Consider the following 18,664-nt stretch of genomic DNA (forward strand, 5'->3'; position numbering starts at 1 on the left):
AGCCGCCGGCAGCGCGCTGGAAACCGAGTCCGTGCGGAGCGTGGGGCCGCAGCTCGGGTTCCGCGGGCAGCGATGGCGGCGGGGCGGGCGGGCGCCGTGCTGCTCCTCATGGCCGCGTGGCTGCTGCCGCCGCCCGTCCGACCTCGCAGCCTCCGCTTCGTGACGGTGGTGAGGGAGGGACGGGGGACGGAGGGAGCGGGTCGGGTCGGGTCGGGGCCGGTCCCCGCCGGGCCGAGGTGACGGGGTGCCGCCCGCAGGTGTACCGGCACGGAGACCGCTCGCCCATCAAGGCCTACCCGCGGGACCCCTTCCAGGAGAGCGCCTGGCCGCAGGGCTTCGGGCAGCTCACGCAGGTGCGTGCGGGGCGGGCGGGGGAGCGGGCAGCGAGCGGCGGGGCCGGAGCTAACGGCGGGTGCCGTTGCAGGTGGGGATGCGGCAGCAGTGGGAGCTGGGCCAGGCCTTGCGGCAGCGGTACCGCGGCTTCCTCAGCGCCTCGTACCGGCGGCAGGAGGTGAGTGACCACGGCCGGGGAAAGGAAAACCAAATAAACATAAAAAAGATCTAAAACGACGAGGGGGAGGAAAAGCTCCTCGATCTCCGGCACGCGGCGCTGCCTCGTCCTGCGCTTCCGCCACCGAGCGCGGCGCAGCGGCACCTGCGGGCCGGCACCCGGCTTTGGGCGCTGTGTGTCCGCGGCCATCACGACTGCCAACAAACGCTGTGCCAGGTCTGCTGCTGTGCCTTACTCCGGATCGTTCTGTCACAGCAGCAGAGCCTGGTCCCAAATAACGCTGCCTGTGCTTGCCGTGCCCTCTGCCGCGCTGCCGGCACTGCCCATGCAAACAGCTGCCCCCAACCTAAAGTGACCCTCCGTGCCCTTCCAGTGTAAAGGTTTTGCTCTCCCATCTGCTCACTTTGCTCTCTTCCTCTGTGGTGTCACCCTGCTTCATTCTAGTTCCTGACACACTCACAGACATAAGAAGATTTCGTTTAAAATATCCTGGAGCCCATGTGCAGCCGTGTGCTGTGCACTGAGGGACAGCTGACATCCCCCACAGTGTCCATTGTGGTTGACTAAAGTGCTGTGAGTCAGTGGGAACATGGGCAAGTGTCAGCTGAGAGGTACACTGTCCTGCTGAGAGGTACGCTGCCATGAGGTTGGAAAGGAAAGCTGGACATTGCTGCAGTTGTTTTATCTGAGCTTACTTGGAGGCAAATGAAGAGTCCCCATAAGATTTTCTGTTGTTGCTCCCCCCATTTTGGACTCTACAGTAAGTATAGAGCTTGATGTGGTTCAGATTACATCCCTTTGACATGTGTGAACCAACAAAACTCCCAGTCTCAATTCAAACAAAGGGCTTTCAACCTTCCTCGCTAGTTCCAAATGTTTCATGTTTATAAAGCCAGCTGAAACTGTTCTCCCCTTGCTTGAGAAAGGAAAACAAACCAAAGCACAAGCAAACAAAAACCATTCTGCTAACCAAGCCTGAACTGAGCAGGCTGGAGTTGAGCAAGCTCTCTTGTAAGAAGTGTTGCATCTGGGTGATACCGTGTGACCATCTGTCACCTGACTCAGCGACAGGCTGGAGCCCTGGCAAAAGGCGCTGAAGAAAGCAAATATGCTCAGGGCTCAATAGTTTTGCTTTTTATGACACTTAGAGGAATAGGTCCTTATATTGGAAAATATTTCCTTTCTGTTTCTTCACAGCACACATAGGACAGAGGCAATCCTGTCTAACAAGTACACAATCAGGTTTTTTTCAGGCCACAGTTAGAAGGTAAATGTAGGTAGAAAAAAATCAGGCCTTTTTTTTTGCTATGACTTCAGTTTTGAGACACATTTTACATGGGAGGTGCTACCCAGGATGAGAATATGTGGGTTTTTTCTTACATTTCTCACTTTTCATTTAGCATTGAAAACAGAACCCCAATCTTGACATTGTATTTGATTCTTCTGGCTTTCTGTTCTTGTTTTTTCAGGTCTGGTGTTAGTTTTTAGTGTGTTCTTTTGTATTTTCTCCTGTCTCAGCACTGCTTTCCCTCCAGTCTCCCCAAAGCATTTTCAGTACAAGGATATCAGAATACCAAAGATTTTACCACTTTGACCTTCTGAACTCTTTGGTATTTTCTCTTTCCTTTCTGGCTCAGATTCCTCTCTGAGCTGTGGAATGGTGAGTCTTGACTCATTAATCCCAAAAGTAAACATTCATCAAATCAAATCTCATCTTCCTCACTTCTTGTTTCCATTTCTCAGGTGGTAGAGCCGAGGTGTAGAGCAGCCAGGTTTTTGCATGAGCAGTAGCTTGTTCCTGAAACAGAACTGAATACAGCAGTTTGCCCCAGCCCTGCTTTATAAATACAGTGCATTTCCTATCCGTGCCCATGGTTATCTGCACCTCTGTCTCGCCTTTCTCTGACTCGAATATTCAGACTCCCTTCCTTCCATCTGCAATCTGCACACAGCACATCTTGCTTTCCCACTCACCCAGAACAGAGTGCTCTAGCGCTACACAACAAATCATCTATCATCCCCAACCTTATAACTCCATCCAGGTTGACAGCAGCAGGCTCGGTACTTCAGTTCCTGTTATCCTGTTGTCTGTGAGCAGCTGCAGGGCACTTGGCAGTGTTCCTCAGCACCCACATCATCCTGTGTCTAAGCGCTACCACTTACAGTAGCAATACTAACGGTGCACTGTCCCTGTCCTGGCAGATATTCATCCGCAGCACGGATTATGATCGGACGTTGATGAGTGCAGAGGCCAATCTGGCCGGCCTGTATCCCCCAGAGGAACAACAGATGTTTAACCCTAACATCTCCTGGCAGCCTATCCCTGTGCACACAGTGCCGGAGTCCGGGGAAACGGTAAGTTAGTCTCAAGGATATGTACCGACTACTCCACAAGTCTTTCCTTTAGTCTCAATTCAGGATGTCTTGAGCTTCTCCTAGAAGCCTGTCTTGCAAAGATTCTTCTGTTCTTTGAACAAGATGAAAACTGAAGGTCTGTGTTTGTGGAGCCAGTATTAGCCACAGCCACTCACCAGACCACACAAGCTGGAATGCGTTAGAAGGCAGTACCTGAAGCTGTTCACAGATGTGTCCCACTAGTCAGAGTTTCAGTACAATTTTGTATGTAAAAGTCCTGTACGTACAAATCCTGTACACTGGTATTCTCGGTGATCTTGCTGCTCTTGTCTCTTTCCAGCTATTAAAGTTTCCATTGGCCCCCTGTCCACGATATGAACAGCTACAGAATGAAACACGGAACTCAGCAGAATACATAAACAAGACCAGGGACAACTTGGTAAGTGATCATTTGCATGATATAAAATGGCCTTAGGATTTTAGTTGAAATATTGTTACCTCTATGTAATCTGAGAGAAGGGTAGGAAGACTCCGTTCTGTGTGCGTAATGCAGCATGAGGTTGAAGAACTGAATGTCTCTTTATGCTCCTACCTACAGCAATTCCTGCAGATGGTGGCAAATGAGACTGGAATCCGGGATCTCTCTCTCGAGTCTGTTTGGAGTGTGTATGACACACTGTTCTGTGAGGTAAGTTTGGTCATCCTCTTACAGCCATGGGAATCTGGTCTCAGGGCTCTGTTACCTCTTGCTTTGTAGCTTAAGTACCATGCCACAGGTACAGTAAATTACTCATTGGAAAGTCACTAGAAAATGACTGCAGTCTGAAATCTTCAGCTTTCCACAGGCAGCTGAGAAAAGCAGAAATGAGACTTCTGGAAACATGTTAACTCCTTGACTTAAGTTAGAGGTTTTAAATTAGGACTATCCCTGATTCTACCTCTGCCTCTGTTAATTTGTGAAGGCTTAAAATAAGTTTAACTGTATTGTGCTAATGCTGAAGTAAAGATCATGCATGCAGGAGGCTCATAGTTATTGCATACACTTATTTGTGTACAACGCTATAGCACAAAGCATGTCATAGAGATCTTTAGTGTCAAATAGCTAGTGTTGAAAGAATGTCAGTTCTGTGTCATGCTAGTACTGTGGATGTGCAAGGCTACTTAGTTTGTTGGCGATGGTACATTAACGTATCTATATATGTCCTTTGGGGATGTAAAGGATAAATCTGCACGCAGTTGCATTTTGCTATGTCAAGTAGCAGCTCAAGTTACTGCAAGCTGAGAATATTCCAATCCAGAGTGGTGCTGCACTGTGTAAATTTGCCCTTTGTATCACAAATGTAATCTTCTGTCACTCTGAAGCAACTTCTGTCAGTAACAAAAATCCCTCTGGTCAGAGAGATGAAGAATTTCAAATCTTCACTTTTAAGACCGACTTAAAGAGCTTGGAGACTGAGCCAAGAAACCCAGCTGAACCACTGTATCCCCAAGATGTCAGGCAACAGCTCACTTTGCAACACTGTAAAGAAGAGTTTCACTCTCAAAACTATACCCTTGTACTAATTAATCTCTTTAGACACTTTGAATTTCCTCCTTTTTTCTCATTTTTACAAACAGTGCCCTGAAGTACTGTTTTTTACACACCTGAGCCAGGAGATTCACTGTAACACCTGGATGAAAACAAAAGTCCAAGAAATGCCTGAACTTAGCAGCTATTTTACTCTGTATAGTAATGTAAAACTAACTAAATACCTAAGTTGCTAATGGAAACTGCTCAGACAGAATGAGCCCTTAAGGATATTCAGCCTCATCTTCTGGCATTTTAATGAGATGTGGCACAGAAAGTAATCGCACATCTGAGTAATGCCAGGGAACCACAACTGTTTGTCTGCCAGCATAACTAATTATTTCTTGTAAATGGTTAGCTACAAAGCAAATTCTGCTCTAGATTCCCAGTTATGTGTATTTGAGGTTTGATTGCTGGGCTGTACCAGTGGTGGATCCCAGTGCTTGCTAACATTCCCCTTATCCTTCACTCAAAGCCCTCAAAGCTTCTTGGGGAATCGTGCTTGAGTCCTTGTGCTCTCCAGCTTGTCTTTTTGTTTTTGACTCCATGCCATCCACATACACATGTAAAGCAAACACCCCAAGATTATTGTACTATTGTAACGATAAAAGCCTGCACTCCAGTTGTGCATTCACAGAAAAGTAGTTCCTAGATTCTAATCTTTGTGCTTCTCATGACTAGTTTCTGAAATAACATTAAAAAGGAAGGACACGAACTACCTCTGTTTTCTGTATGCGGTGTTCACAGTGAGGGCAGAAGCATAAATAGAAGAGCATCGTACTTAAAATAAAGCAGGAACACAACAACAGTTTGGGCAGGACTCCAGACGCCTTGACTCCTGTTCTCTGGTTAATATGTGGTCCATGCTACCTGCAGATGAGTATTCTTTGAGTACTCTTTTTCTCTTCCTAGCAAGCACACAAAATGGATTTGCCGTCATGGGTGACACCAGATGTCATGACTCAAATGAAGCAGCTAAAAGACTTTGGTTTTGAATTTCTGTTTGGGATCCATCATCGGGTAGAAAAAGCTCGTTTGCAAGGCGGTGAGTGCACAAGGGAAGGAGCTTTGTGCTGCTTTGTCTGGATTTTGAATCTTACTAGTAATCTGTGTTTGCCAGGGGTCCTGCTGGATCACATTAGGAAAAACCTAACCAAGGCAGCAAATGCCCCTGCCCACCAGCAACTGAAACTACTTGTCTATTCAGCGGTAAGTAAGAGGCTGGGTACTAGCTTGGTCCACTTACCCCTCCTCACTGGGGATTGGGGCTTGCTGATGGTTTTAACCCTTTCTGGCTTCTGTACAGCCTATGCAGGAGATGTGTCTTTGCCTTTAGCTGGGTGGGATGTACCATGTCTGGCATCATTCCTCTGGGGTCCCTGAGGAAAATTCCTAACCAGCACTTTGCTCCTTTTAGCTAAGACTTGTGGATGAGACTGGTAGTCTTTGGGGGATGCTGCTACACTTACTCTGTGGATGGGTTGGTGGCACTCATATGTGATGTTACAGCAGCGTAAAGAGTCATTCCCCTCACTTTTCAGCAACCTACTGACTGGAAAGTCAGGCATCTCTCCCAAACTGCCCTGTAGAAAATAATTATTAACAGAACGATGCAGGACACATATGGCTGCATTTCAGTTCCTCGCCTTCTCTGGCACCATCACAGGTCACTTTTCAAACAGTACTGCTCCTTTCCCTTCTTCCCCATGGAAGTTACAATGGGGACTTCCCTTCAGCACTGTCCTGTCCACTACTGGTATGGTCTGAGCTGCCCTGCCACATTCATGAGGGTGACTGATTTGGTTTTTTTCCCTCTTTCTCAGCATGACACCACACTTGTGGCACTGCAGATGGCTCTAGATGTCTACAACAAGATTCAAGCACCATACGCCTCATGTCATTTATTTGAGCTGTACCAAGAGGATGATGGGTGAGGGCTGCAGTAAGGACGTCTGCTGTAATTTCACCTCAAGGGTTAGAGACATAGGCTAGGTGTAATCTAGGGGGATGCAATCTTGCTCCTAGTGGCAGACTCTTAGGAAGAAAATGACCAGCAGACTAAAGGAAATGGTGTGCACGCCAAGAGCTTTTTGGGAAGGGATGACTTCAGCTGGAGGAAAAAGAAAGAAAACACTTAGTTCTGTTTTGTTTTCAGTAATTTCTCCGTGGAGATGTTTTTCCGGAATGAGAGTGGAAAGGAACCTTTCCCCCTGACAATCCCTGGCTGTCAGCAAATATGTCCATTACAAAGATTCTTGGAACTCACAGATCCTGTTGTTCCTCAGGACTGGGAGCAAGAATGTCAGGTAGCAAGCAGTTTGCGTGACACAGGTAAGCCTAAGCTGGACCAGAGAGTGGCAGATAGGGAAAGCTTAGTATTACACTGACCGCTTATTTTCTCCCTTGCAGGACTGTTTGTGGGGCTGGCTGTGTGTGGATCCATTCTCCTTCTCCTTATAATTCTCCTCTTGACTGTACTCTTTCGCATTCAGTCTCAGCCCCCTGGCTACCGGCACGTTTCCAATGAGGGAGAAGAGCAGGCCTGACAGTTGCTTCAACTCCTTCCCAGGGAATAGGAGGGAGCAGTGTTGCCTGTAAGGATGATTGGGCATCTTCAGTTACTGGGTATTCTGCTTTGGCCATTGCTTCCCAGAATGAAGCTGGACTGTGATTTTTGGATGCTTTCTAATGTGATGTCCCAGAGGGAGGACTAACTTAATCTAATGGAAGTGGCACATTTTAATTCTGAGAAGCCACTCTACCGTGTGGTGCCCTGGTCCTCACACAACTTGTCTGGGATTCCCACCATGGCCAGTTGGAGCTCATAAAGAATTTTCTTCCTTTCAGTGATTGTAAATGTAACCACTCATCATGACTGTAGCAGAGGCACTTGTTTCCCCTGAAGGTGCCACATTCAGGACAGTCAGGAATTGCTTCTCTTTCCAGGGTCAACCTGCTTTGTGTGCTTTTCTCTCAAGCCCTTGGACTGATGCTGGTGGGAAGGCTGGGCTTGCAGTAGAATGTCCAGCTCACCATGTGCAGAGACTCAGCAGCTGGTCATGCACAGGAAGCTGCTGCAGCTGATGGCAGATAGTGAAAAGTGGGTCCTGAGTCTTAAGTAGCTGCTGCTAGTCAGTTTCTCCCTTCCTCACACTGCAGCTCAAGAGAAAAGAACTGGCCTGGGATCAGGACGGGACTGCCAACCTGCCAGTAGTTTTTTTGGTATTCAGTTCAAAGTTACATATGATCCAAAAGCAAAGAGCTTCAAGATTAGAATAAATGCCAACTCCTGTGTTGGTGTTGCTCCTTTTTTTGTTGTTGCTGTTCATTTTTGTTTTGTTTTGCTTTTTTGTTTCCTGTCTTCCCTACTGGACAGCCTTACTCAGAGGAAAAAAATAAAATCAAATTGTACAGATCAGACTTTGCAGGTAACCGCAGATCCCTTCATCTGCCGTGCTTTGGCTGCCTGTCTGAAGTGTGATCCTTTCTCCAGGCAAGTTGGATGGAAGCTGTGGGTCTCTCTGCACACTGTAGCTGCTGTGGGGAACTTTATGCCAAGTGCTCACCATCTGCCTCATCGCTTCTGGCAGAAGATGAGAGACTGCGGCAGGCACCAGCACTGGCTCTTCACATGGTGATGCTGCACATTCACTTCCCAGTTTTAGTTCCTTTTCTGCTGCACTTCCCTTCCCTTCTTGGCGGCAGAAGCGAGTACTTAGGCTAAAGACATTTCCTTTTCTTCCTTTATGGAGTACTGTGGGGACTTTTCCCCACACCATAATTGAAATCTGCCAGCATGGGAACTCTGAATCAGCAGAAGCAGCTTGCTGTCCTCAGCATCTTCCTCACCTTTTTGTCCTCTGAAGATGTAATCTAGGTTTGCCGCACAGCAAGGCAGTCATAAAGCAAAAGCTACTGCCTGTGAGAACAGGCATGAAAAAAAAGAGGTAATAGAAAGTCCATTTAAGGGACCAGACTTGTTATTTTTAAAGACAGCAAATTTTGCACATGCAGACGAAAGGTTTCCATGATGATAACGACATTCTGACTGTGAATGACTCTGTAATTGTTCCAGTGCATTTCCTTTTTATCATTAAAATCAAGTTCACACTGAATGTTATTCTTCCTCTTCTCTAAGATTTCTAAGGGCTGGCCCCACTGTGCTCACAGCTGGCAAACAGGGAGAACTTAATATATCCCCTTTCAAGGTAAATTCCTTCTTTACTAGAGCAAAGTGAGAACTGAAAAGTTGTTTGCGTGGCAGCACCTATGCACATGTACAGCTTATACTGCAGCCTGCCCAACTAGGAAAGGTCCATTGCTGATACGGTGTTAAGACAGACAGAAAAATCAGTTCTAGTTCTCATAGTTCTCCAGCAGAAAGATTAATACCTTCCAACCTCTGAGATAAAAGCAGTTCAGCGGAATAGTCAAAGCACCCATTTTATATCAAAGAAGTATTTCAGTTTAGTACAAAACTTTTATTTATATCAATGCTGCAAAACTATATGAACAGAGAATCTGTGAGGCCGGCCCATCTATCAACCTCTGGAGCAAGGCCCCCAGACAGCTTATAAACAAACCATAAAAAGCAGAATTGTTCAGCTGAACAGCAGTTGTGAGACTGGACTCTGAAAAGGGGCATCTGAAAGAATCCCTCATTTCTGCTTAACAACACACCCAACATTCTGAGGCATACTGGCATGGGTAGAAAAAAATACTTAACTGGTAGCAAAAAAATGCCTAGAGTTCTGAAGACGAAGTAAAGCATCGGCAGGTTCTTAGCTCTATATTGTCTATGCATCCCACAAGGCAGATAAAGAGGTGCGGCATCATAATGTTCTTCCTGGTCTAGTTAAAAAGCTGCCGGTGTAGAATAGGATAAGCCTGAGTTTTTGACAGATGCATGTGCTGCAAGAAGCTTGCAGACGAAAACAGACAATAAAAGTTGGTGTTTCCGTGACTCTCTGAAGATATCCATCACCTCACCCCTGCAAACATTCCACCTTTCAAGACATGAATCTTGCTAACAAAGGTTTCCTCAGCTCAATTTGTCTAGGTCTGGAGACCTCATCATGAGCTGCTCCACGGCAGGCAACAGGAAACGATATCCTGTTATCTCACAGTTACGATAACAAGCAGGCTGGAAGCAGGAATTTCAGCAGGATCTGAAAACATCTTGGAAGTTTCCTTAGAAACTCTGAAGTGCCTCAGAAATTAAGTGGTAACTCCACTGGCAACTCTCTAGGAAAAGCAAAATCAGATCTAGGGAAGAAGGACAAAGCAGATGGCTAATGCCCTGCAGTGCTTATTCTGCCCACTGCCAGCACTGAATTTGTCCTCTGTGATCAAAGAAGGATCAAAATACTAAATCAGTTATCTAGATCCTTCCTTTTTCACTTCCTTCCCTGTGATTTAGAATCTTTGGCTTTTGTTCCCGTCTCTTCTACTTCACAAAACAATAACTTAGCTTTGAGTTTGCTTGTCCCAGGGTTTGCCTGCCTCTGCCTTCCACGTCTGGACAAACTTCGGCTTCCAATCCCCTGCTCCGTCATGGCTTTCAAAAGATGTTCTTGTTTCTTCATTACCATCTCCTCCCGGCTCCAGATCAGAATATTATAACCTGAGAGGAAAAACAAAAACATTGTCTATCAGATTTTTTTTTTAATTAAAACGCCCCTTTATTTAAAACCTTAGGCCATGCCACTTAAAATGCCAGAAATTCAAAACGTTTTGTCTGTTCTTAAACGTTTCCGAGGTATAGATGCTGCAAATGTACGTATTGCAGACAATCGCTAGGTGGCGCACAGAATTTTGTTCTAATTAAGAAACACACTCGGGTAATTCCTAGGCTTATCTCACAACTATAAAACATAAACCTATAGTCAGCTCCCATAATCTCATACAGCCTAGGAAAAAAAATAGAATACTCTGCTCCAAAGCCTGGAAAATGAGTCAAATAAAGGAAAAGTTCTATTTTTTCCTCGCCAGAAAAAGCCTTTTTTCTCCCCATCCTGTTTTCTGGAATAATTTCATGGCCAGCAGATGGCAGCACGTTCTGGCCCATGGAAGGCTTCTGACTCTTCCGGAAATATGCTGTTTTATAACTGCCAAAGTGGAAGAATACTAAGAACGTCTTGATTTCCTTTACAGATGTAGGAAACTGTAGAGGACTGTTAATGGGATTCGGGAAACCCATACTCGCAACTTGTTTAGCCTTGAGAAACAAGCCTGCCCTTTCCCGGGAGCTTAATGTTCCAGGTTCTTTTTACTTACCCATGCCAGAGGCTAGCGTGTCTCCCATAGGGTTAAATTTATTCAGCTGAAAATAGAAAAAAAAATGAGTCTGTAAGAGCATCACTGGTTATATAACAGAGGCATAAAAGCACCACTGTTTATATAATGACAACAATCTGGAAAGCAGAATGTTCCCTAAAGAGCATCACAGGAAACCCACAGATGACCATAGAACTGCCCTGCTCGAGTCAGCAGCTCTAGCCAGCAGTCATAACCCCAGCATGAGAGCATGAATCTGTCACAAGTAAGGCAGACATTCCTGCTGTTCTAATCCCTAAAACCTCTCTCTTGGCTGGATTTCAATACTCAGAAGTACTTTTAGCTGCAGTGCCCAACTCACCGAGATTATACCAGATGCATTCGAATCATAGAGCTGACAAACCATCTCCCCGGTGTTTCCATCAAATATATCAACAGTTCGCAGCTCATGCGCTGTGTAGCCTGGGAAGTTAGGGTCCGGATAGCGACCCACTACAATGAGATCATAGCGAGGATGCCATGTTGCCTAGTCATAGAACAAAACAACAAAGTTAGAAAGAAGGGCAGAACTGATGCTGAAGCACAGCAGACAGCCAGCAGTGTGAGCAGCAGCCTGGGCATCCCACCCATAGCCTGAGCAACAGCAGCATCCTCAGAAGGTAGTTGTAGAAGTACGAACATCTACCCACCAGTGTTAAATCCTGACCAGAAACCAGACCATTTATTTTAAGGCCTGCTGCTAGTACCAGGAGTGATACTCCTCTCAGACTACAGTGACTTAACTTGCCTTAATAGGTGTGAGATGCTGGAAATGCCGATGTGGGTGTGGGATCAGATGCTGAGGCTTGGTCCAGTCTGAACATGAGTAAACCCTGATTTCATTGCGCTGGTCTGTGCTCAGCAGCTTGGCACCATCTGTTGGGCTGAAGTAAGCTAGAGAGGGGGACAATAAGCAAAATATCACAATGCTGTGATTGACATGAAACACAGAAGTCATATTTCTCTGGAAAACAATAAACTTTTTTTACTAAGGATACGAATTTGGCCGTGTGTCCCATGAGACAAGGCTTCACCTTCAAGCAAACTCAAAGCTCCTACAGTAAGTAAGCTGAGACCCACCACGCTGGGTTACACAGGAAGAATCACTATTCTCAATTTAGAGTCACGTAAACAGACATTGCAAAGAAAGTAATATGTTCACTCAGATATAAAGTCACAAGTGCAGGAAAGTACATGAGCCATGAAGAAGACAGAAGAGACAGGGCATGGATCGATACAAACTGCAGCCAAGGAACAGAGCCTTAACTCCTATACCCTGCTTTTATCAAAGGGACTGTCCTAGTATATTCAGATCTGCTTTTCTCAGATTCAGTTTCTAACCGGTCTTGCCTTACACAGCCTCTGAACACAAAAGCCAGCACAAGAACAGACTGCAGTGTATGGCTGCGTGTAGGGGGAAACCCTTTTAGATCTGTTTAAGCTGCCATGAAACCATACACTCTTCTAAACACGAAAGGCAATACCTCATGAATTACTGAGTTGTGAGCTACCTGTCAGAAACAGAACAAAACATTTAATTATGCTTCTACCACTAAAACCACTAACAGCAATTAAGAATAATTTACTCAAAAGGTGAAAAAAAAAACAACCAAAACTGGTTAGCCATATTTATAGTTATATTAACCTCCTCCCAAAGCTCTCTCAGGTAAACTTAATGTTCACTGTTTGTATTTTAAAATTACATGAAACCTGAACAATTTACATCTGATTGTATTGAGGCTTGCTCTTAAACAAGAATACCAACTTATGCTTTTGTGGAATAAAAGCAAGACAGAATCCAAAATAATTTGGATATAGACTCAGATGAAAAAAGAATGCAAGAAAAATACATGCATGGGAGAAATACATCAACAAAATCCTTCTCTCAGGAACTCACCTGCATTGACAGGCTTGTCATGAGGAAGTACATGAAGAAAATTTGCTTTGTTTTTAATGTTTCTGAGGTCCCAGATTTTAACTGTCTGATCCACAGATGCTGTGGCCAATAACCACTCACAGCGAGAGTTAAACTCCACGTGGGTCACTTTCTTCTTGTGCAATTTCAGCTTCCAAATCTGAAACAAACAGAAAATCACTAAGGAAAAAAATCATGACGCAGAGTAAAGAAATGGAATAAAAATCTACTAGTGCAGAGCAAAGAGGCCACACATTTATGGAATAAAAGAAAACCAACTACAATACACTAAGAGTTGGCCTACTGGGAGCAAGAATGGAAAAGACTGACCTTGGAACTATTTAGTTCTGTGAGAATCTCTACTCCATCAATTTATTACAGCTACAGGAAAGAAAAATGCAATCCCTGGTTCACCAAGGAAAGTATTAGTACCACGGTACAAAGCATGACCTCATGTGGAATACTTCACACAGTGCCAGTCTTCCGCCTACAGAAAGACTGAAACAACTGGAACAGGTACAGAAATGAGCTGCTAATATAACAAGAAAGAAGGGACTGCGTTGGTGAAGATCCAAACAATTCCCTTTCTTTATCTCGGTAAAAACAAAAGATGACAGAGGATGCAATCAGCTTCTAGAAATATATCCGAAAAATCAAACAAAGGAAGCAAAATATTTCAATTTTCAAGAACAAGTAGACATAAACTAGTTATGGATACATTTACACTGGACACCAAAAGATTATTTCTAATCCAAGGAGTGAAGCTGGCCCATCATCTCTATACTAATAAGTATCTCCTAAGTGCAGAAAAGACTTTTGTCATTCTTTCTGAAGGAAAAAAAAAGGAACAACCAGCCTAGAACGAGCACAACTCATATGGAGTATTTATAGCTCTGCTCACTAATTTATACAGCTGCCTCTGGCCACAGTACACTGGGCAGTAAATTCTTACAGATGTTACCCTCGAAGGCAGGAGAAATGGTAATTCCAGTCTGACAGTACTGCAGGTTCTTATAAGCAGGGCCAACCCCAAGCCTGCTCTCTGATAGATTTCTGCACTACTCCAGTCTGGCTGTGCCTGCCCTCTCATGCCTAACAGCAGTAGTGCAATTTCTATCCCAGCATTCGCTGAATTGCTGTTGTGTACTCACAGAAGGGGATCTATCAAAGCAGCGGCTACCAAATGACTACCAACAATGCACTAAGTTTTTGGAAGCATGAAGATTGTTGGCAGAGGGCATTTAAGTGTACATACTAAAGGTTGCCCTGTAATTACTCTGCCCAGCATCAAATACGCTTATGGAAGGGGCAGCACATCTCACAGTCCCAGTCTGAGAAATGTTATTTTTGTGTTCTCCGGTTCAGATGGCAGAAGCACAGAAAATCTCACCACCTGAACAATGGCAGACTCATCTTCTCAACTGCAAGGCATCTGTTTTCTTTTCCAGGCCCCTGTAGTGCAGGGAAGTACACAAGCCATGAAGATTCCCTCCCCCAAAAAAACCCACTGCGTGGAGTCACACTAACCTCTTCACCAGAAGTGCTGAGCAGGACCACGTTGCCCAAATTATCACCTGTCACCACAGCACGGCAGCTTGCAGAAACATCAACACTGCAGTACCAGCAGCTGGAGGGAAAGAGACAAGGTCAGTGCTACCTCCCACAGAGAGGTGAAGGCAGCAGAGCTCTAGTTCACACCTTATCCCTGTCTCTGACAAAGGAGAATGCAACAGATTGCATCTGTCATCTTCTCTCTGATCTGATACTATGGCCCTGAACAGCAGGAAAGGGGGTGGCTTATCAGCAATGCTAGCTTTTGGTGACTGAATATGAAATAATTCCTGAGGCATCTATGAAGTGCTCAATAGATGGAGTGTGGCACGCTGGGACAGTGGAATATAATAGAGGTTGAAAAGTCACTCATAAACTTCACATGGACAGACCCAAGTGACACTGGCAAATATATAGAAATGGATTTTTAAAATAGTTTTCCACAAAACAGGGAAGAGATGGGAAAGAAAAGACAAGAGCCCAGGATTAGAAAATTGCATTTCTAAGCTATCTGAACTTTATGCTCCTAGAAACAATCATGAATAGAGGCTTATCTCATAAAGACATATTTCTTAACCACACCTCTGCTGGGGTGCTAGGCCCAGCAAGAGAAAAGCTGTGTTCCTTTGGGAACTTGTTGGGAAAGCTTTGCTTGCACAGCTAAATTATCCTTGAATTGAAGATGGAAGAGATTAGCATGGAAAGCCTGAACTCCTCACAGGGAAAGTAGGGTAAACCCACCAAGATGAAATTCAGATTCTGCAGGAATGGTTTTTTGGAATTCCTATCCTGCCTGAGTTGCTGCACACAAAAAAACACAAACCACTGATCACAATGAAGAGAAGAAAGTTACTCTGTTCTTCTCGCCTCATATACTATACAGTGAAGCACTGTCAGTATCTACAAGATGGAAGATGGTGTTGCCAGAAAGCAACACCAGAAGGTGGATGCAGTGTACTCAGCTACTTTGAAAGCTAAATGCCCTGTGGCTGCCTTGCTTGTCACTCACCCTGTAGTCTTGGAGAGGGACCCAGGAGCCTACCTGAGAGCTCCCTCACATGACCAATTCGTATCAAGAATCTCCTAAAACTTGCAAAGAAGCATACATTTGCATGACCAGAGCCACAGCATTAACACAGGATTACAGAGCAGAGATTTAACCTGACTCTGCTCCCTTCTCACCAAACATTATGGTTCTCATGGCCACAGTCCGGGGCACGGGAGATCACCTGCACCAGTTTGCCCTCAAGGTCCTGCAGGCTTAGGGTGCCATCCCCTGATGCCACATAAAGCTTCGCTGACTCATAAGGACTGAACTTCATGCCTCCAAGAGAATCTCCTGGCCCTTTCTGGAATACATACAAAGCCAAAAGGTATCAAGGTTAGAATGGAAAAAATACAACCAATCTTCTGGAACACACTGCAGGATTCTCTCAGTACAACGCACAGCTTTCAGCTTTCTGGCAGGGGACTCTAACAAGAACTCTCTGATCTGTTTCCAACCTAAGCACATACATTCTGTATCTGTAGGTTCAACCCCATTGCTTTGGGCTGCAAACCTCATTAGCAGTACTGCTTCCTCTCCATTGGGTGCAGGACAAACGTGCAGTGAACCACCTACTGCTAACTACAAGGCACAAGAACCTCGTACTAGAGCTGTTTTCTCCCAGCTTGTCTTCTGAGGAAACATGGAAACCCTACAGAAATAAAGACAGAAAACAAGGATGCTGACTGGGAGTCCCCAAACTTGAGTTCCAGAGTGTCACTCTGCTGCTCATAGAGTAGCTACTTAATAAAGATGCACTGTAAATACTATCTATAAAGAGGCTGATGAAAACAAAAAAGCCCCAGTGCTTATCTGTCTTCGCAGCAGTGGAAGAAAGATGATGTGATGTAATTAGAGTGACGGGCATTAGGATGATTAGGATGGTGTGAAGGAATTAGTGTGATGGGCATTTCATCGGGATACAAGTTCCAGACCCACCCTGGGACAGGATCAAGGTCTATCCCACCTTATTCACCTATCTAGTCACCTCAGCATCACCACGGATCACCTTCTGCCTTAAGAAAAGACTGGAACAGACAGTTTGGAAGCCAACCACAAAAGCTGCTACCAAAACAGTTAGGTGGAGAAATGTAAAGAGGAGGCTAACCCAATTTCTCCTCACTCACCTTTCAATACTGAACAGAATTAACTAATTGAAGAGCTCAGGCTTCCTCATGAGTCCACAGAATAGACTGAGCAGGTGATTCTAAGCACAGGCAGATAGAATTGCCTCTAGAGATCCATCTCCTCATTTCACCAACTCTTAATTTTGGCATTTTACATAAGCAACAACAGTTAGGTGGAATGAATCAGGAGGATTCTTATGACATGCACCACTTGAAGTCAGTGGTGTTTGTGGAGAAGTACTGGGGGAACAAGAGATTATTCAGTAAAAAATACATCTGGCATTGAGCTGCATTGCTACCAGGTCAGGAGGCTGGAAGGTCCCAGGGCAGAGCTATGGAACTTAGCTGAAGAAACCCACAGGCACACCCCACACTCCCTTGTGTAACAAGTAGTACGCAAACAAACATCTACAGCCCTCCCCTTAACGAAGAAAAGCTCTCTCGTACCCACCACCCCATTTCAGAGAAAAATAAAAAGAGAAAGTGAGTCTCCCTGAATACAGAGAGCATCTCTGAAGTTTAGAGGACAAAAGACATGTATATGGACAAAGCCCCGCTCCCATATACAAGAGTCAAGCATCTCCCTTTCTCTCTCTTTCTTTACAGTGCTCCTGACAGCAGGACACAGAAGCCCAAAACATTGCTGCATTTCTTACTCCCAGTTCTCGGTGAAGGTGAAGACCCGTGAAATATTGCCATTAAAATCCTGCAGGGTGGTACTGCCGGCAAGTGATGAAGTGTACAGCTGACTAGGGTTAAAAGGGTTAAACTTCATTCCTGTGATGGCCCCTCCAGCTCCCATCTACAAGGAAGGGGATGAACAAGAGAAAAATCCACTGAGTGATGGGGAAGGTGGGAAATGCATTCTCTAAATCTGCAATCACTGCTATGTACTTAACAGCAACAGTGAAACACATTACAGCCATCCAGGAGGCAAAGACAACCATGCCTTCCCACACAGCAACTGTCTGGGCAGCAGCCCTTCCAGACAATAAAACTGTAACTCCTCCGGTCCCCAAGTACTGTATTCCTTGGCTGGCTGGCACCACAGTATTAAAAAGAGAAAGATGACTCTGGAATTCTCGGAGGATACATCTCCTCCCAGCATATACCTGTTTAATTTACAAAGGGACAAAAGTTAAGAGACTCTTCAAGTCCCTGTAGGAATGACAATGGTGAATATAATAACAGTGGGCATGCCAGCTAAGTAAATCACCCATTCTAGTTCAGCTTTTCACTTCAGCTGAAGGGACTTAGTTTCTCTCCACTCAAATATATTTTTACTTCATCTGACACAGAATAAAGGGTGAGCAGAGAAAGATCAAGACCTAAGGCAGACTCACTCTGCACACTTCTTTCTGGCATCCCTTTAAAACTACTAATTTGCCAATTTCTGAGTTATTTTCTCACTGAACACGCACCAAGAATTGTTCTATTATGAATTTAATCACTACATCTCTGTTTTTCCCAGCACTAGAACAACCTGGAACTAAGGAATGACTTGCTGACACATTTCAATTGTTACGTTACTCCTCAACCTCCACCTCAGTTTTGGGCTTCTCTGCAGCCCAAGACCTTTATGCACATCTCACAATAGATGTCAGTTTTGCAACTATTTGGATGTGCTTCAGTTTTCCACTCCTACCCATTCCATACACCCCTTTTACTTACCCCTTTTATGAAGCAAGTTTTAGTAAGTACTTCATAGTCCCAAAGAATGATGTCTCCGCCTTTGGAACCAACGGCAACAGTACTGGGGTGTGTTGGATGCCACTCCAGGCAAGTCACTCTCCTGTCAAAGGGACTCGCTGTTCGAAAAAGGCGGTATGAGGTCAGAGAACGCACAAAGGGCAGCTGTAGACACTGTTACAAAGATAAAAGAGAATGATAACTTTTGTAGGGATCCCTGAATATCTCTGAACTCAGAGTGCTAACAATTCCTAATCACCACCAGCCTTAGCACATTCACACAAAATGCTAAACCCCTCTGTGCACTGAAGAGAACACACTGTTCCCCAGGCAAACAGACGGTGACCACACAAAACTACATAAGCTGTAGTACTCAGAAAATCAGAGAGGTGAGAGATACCACACTTTAAATGACGTGCAGGGAGCTAAGTATTTTAGGATGAGTTAAAATAGCACAATAACTAACATTAAACAAGGGAGAATCACAGAATCATTTGAGTTGGAAGTGACCCTAAAAAGTCACTTAGTCCAATTCCCCTGCTATGAACAGGGACACCTACACGAAGACCAGGGAGCTCAGAGCCCCATC

The 18,664-nt window shown here is 44.9% G+C and overlaps 2 protein-coding genes across 4 annotated transcripts in view; one reads left to right on the top strand and one right to left on the bottom strand.

Annotated features, from left to right (window-relative positions):
* Positions 1-2: 2 nt before the first annotated feature.
* On the top strand, positions 3-8,548 carry ACP2 (acid phosphatase 2, lysosomal). The gene is made up of 11 exons (XM_015864304.2): positions 3-168; positions 258-353; positions 425-511; positions 2,714-2,866; positions 3,207-3,305; positions 3,465-3,554; positions 5,346-5,478; positions 5,554-5,642; positions 6,257-6,363; positions 6,589-6,764; positions 6,843-8,548. Exons 1-11 carry the CDS (start codon positions 73-75, stop codon positions 6,977-6,979), a joined length of 1,263 nt encoding a protein of 420 aa, XP_015719790.1. The 5' UTR covers positions 3-72; the 3' UTR covers positions 6,980-8,548.
* Positions 8,482-18,664, bottom strand: part of DDB2 (damage specific DNA binding protein 2) — a 40,079-nt gene continuing 29,896 nt past the window's right edge. For 2 of the 3 annotated variants that reach the window (XM_015864292.2, XM_015864294.2), the window contains exons 5-12: positions 18,058-18,249; positions 15,397-15,563; positions 14,191-14,290; positions 12,646-12,823; positions 11,497-11,642; positions 11,071-11,235; positions 10,710-10,755; positions 8,894-10,056 (exon numbers count right to left, since the gene is read on the bottom strand). In XM_015864292.2, the coding sequence (XP_015719778.1) occupies positions 9,830-10,056; positions 10,710-10,755; positions 11,071-11,235; positions 11,497-11,642; positions 12,646-12,823; positions 14,191-14,290; positions 15,397-15,563; positions 18,058-18,249 (1,221 nt within the window). In that variant the 3' untranslated portion in view covers positions 8,894-9,829. Of the gene's footprint in view, positions 10,057-10,709; positions 10,756-11,070; positions 11,236-11,496; positions 11,643-12,645; positions 12,824-14,190; positions 14,291-15,396; positions 15,564-18,057; positions 18,250-18,664 lie in introns of all 3 variants that reach the window. The other variant, XM_015864296.2, reaches the window with a different exon arrangement.

Source organism: Coturnix japonica, chromosome 5 (assembly GCF_001577835.2).
Source record: "Coturnix japonica isolate 7356 chromosome 5, Coturnix japonica 2.1, whole genome shotgun sequence".
Classification (NCBI taxonomy): domain Eukaryota; kingdom Metazoa; phylum Chordata; class Aves; order Galliformes; family Phasianidae; genus Coturnix; species Coturnix japonica.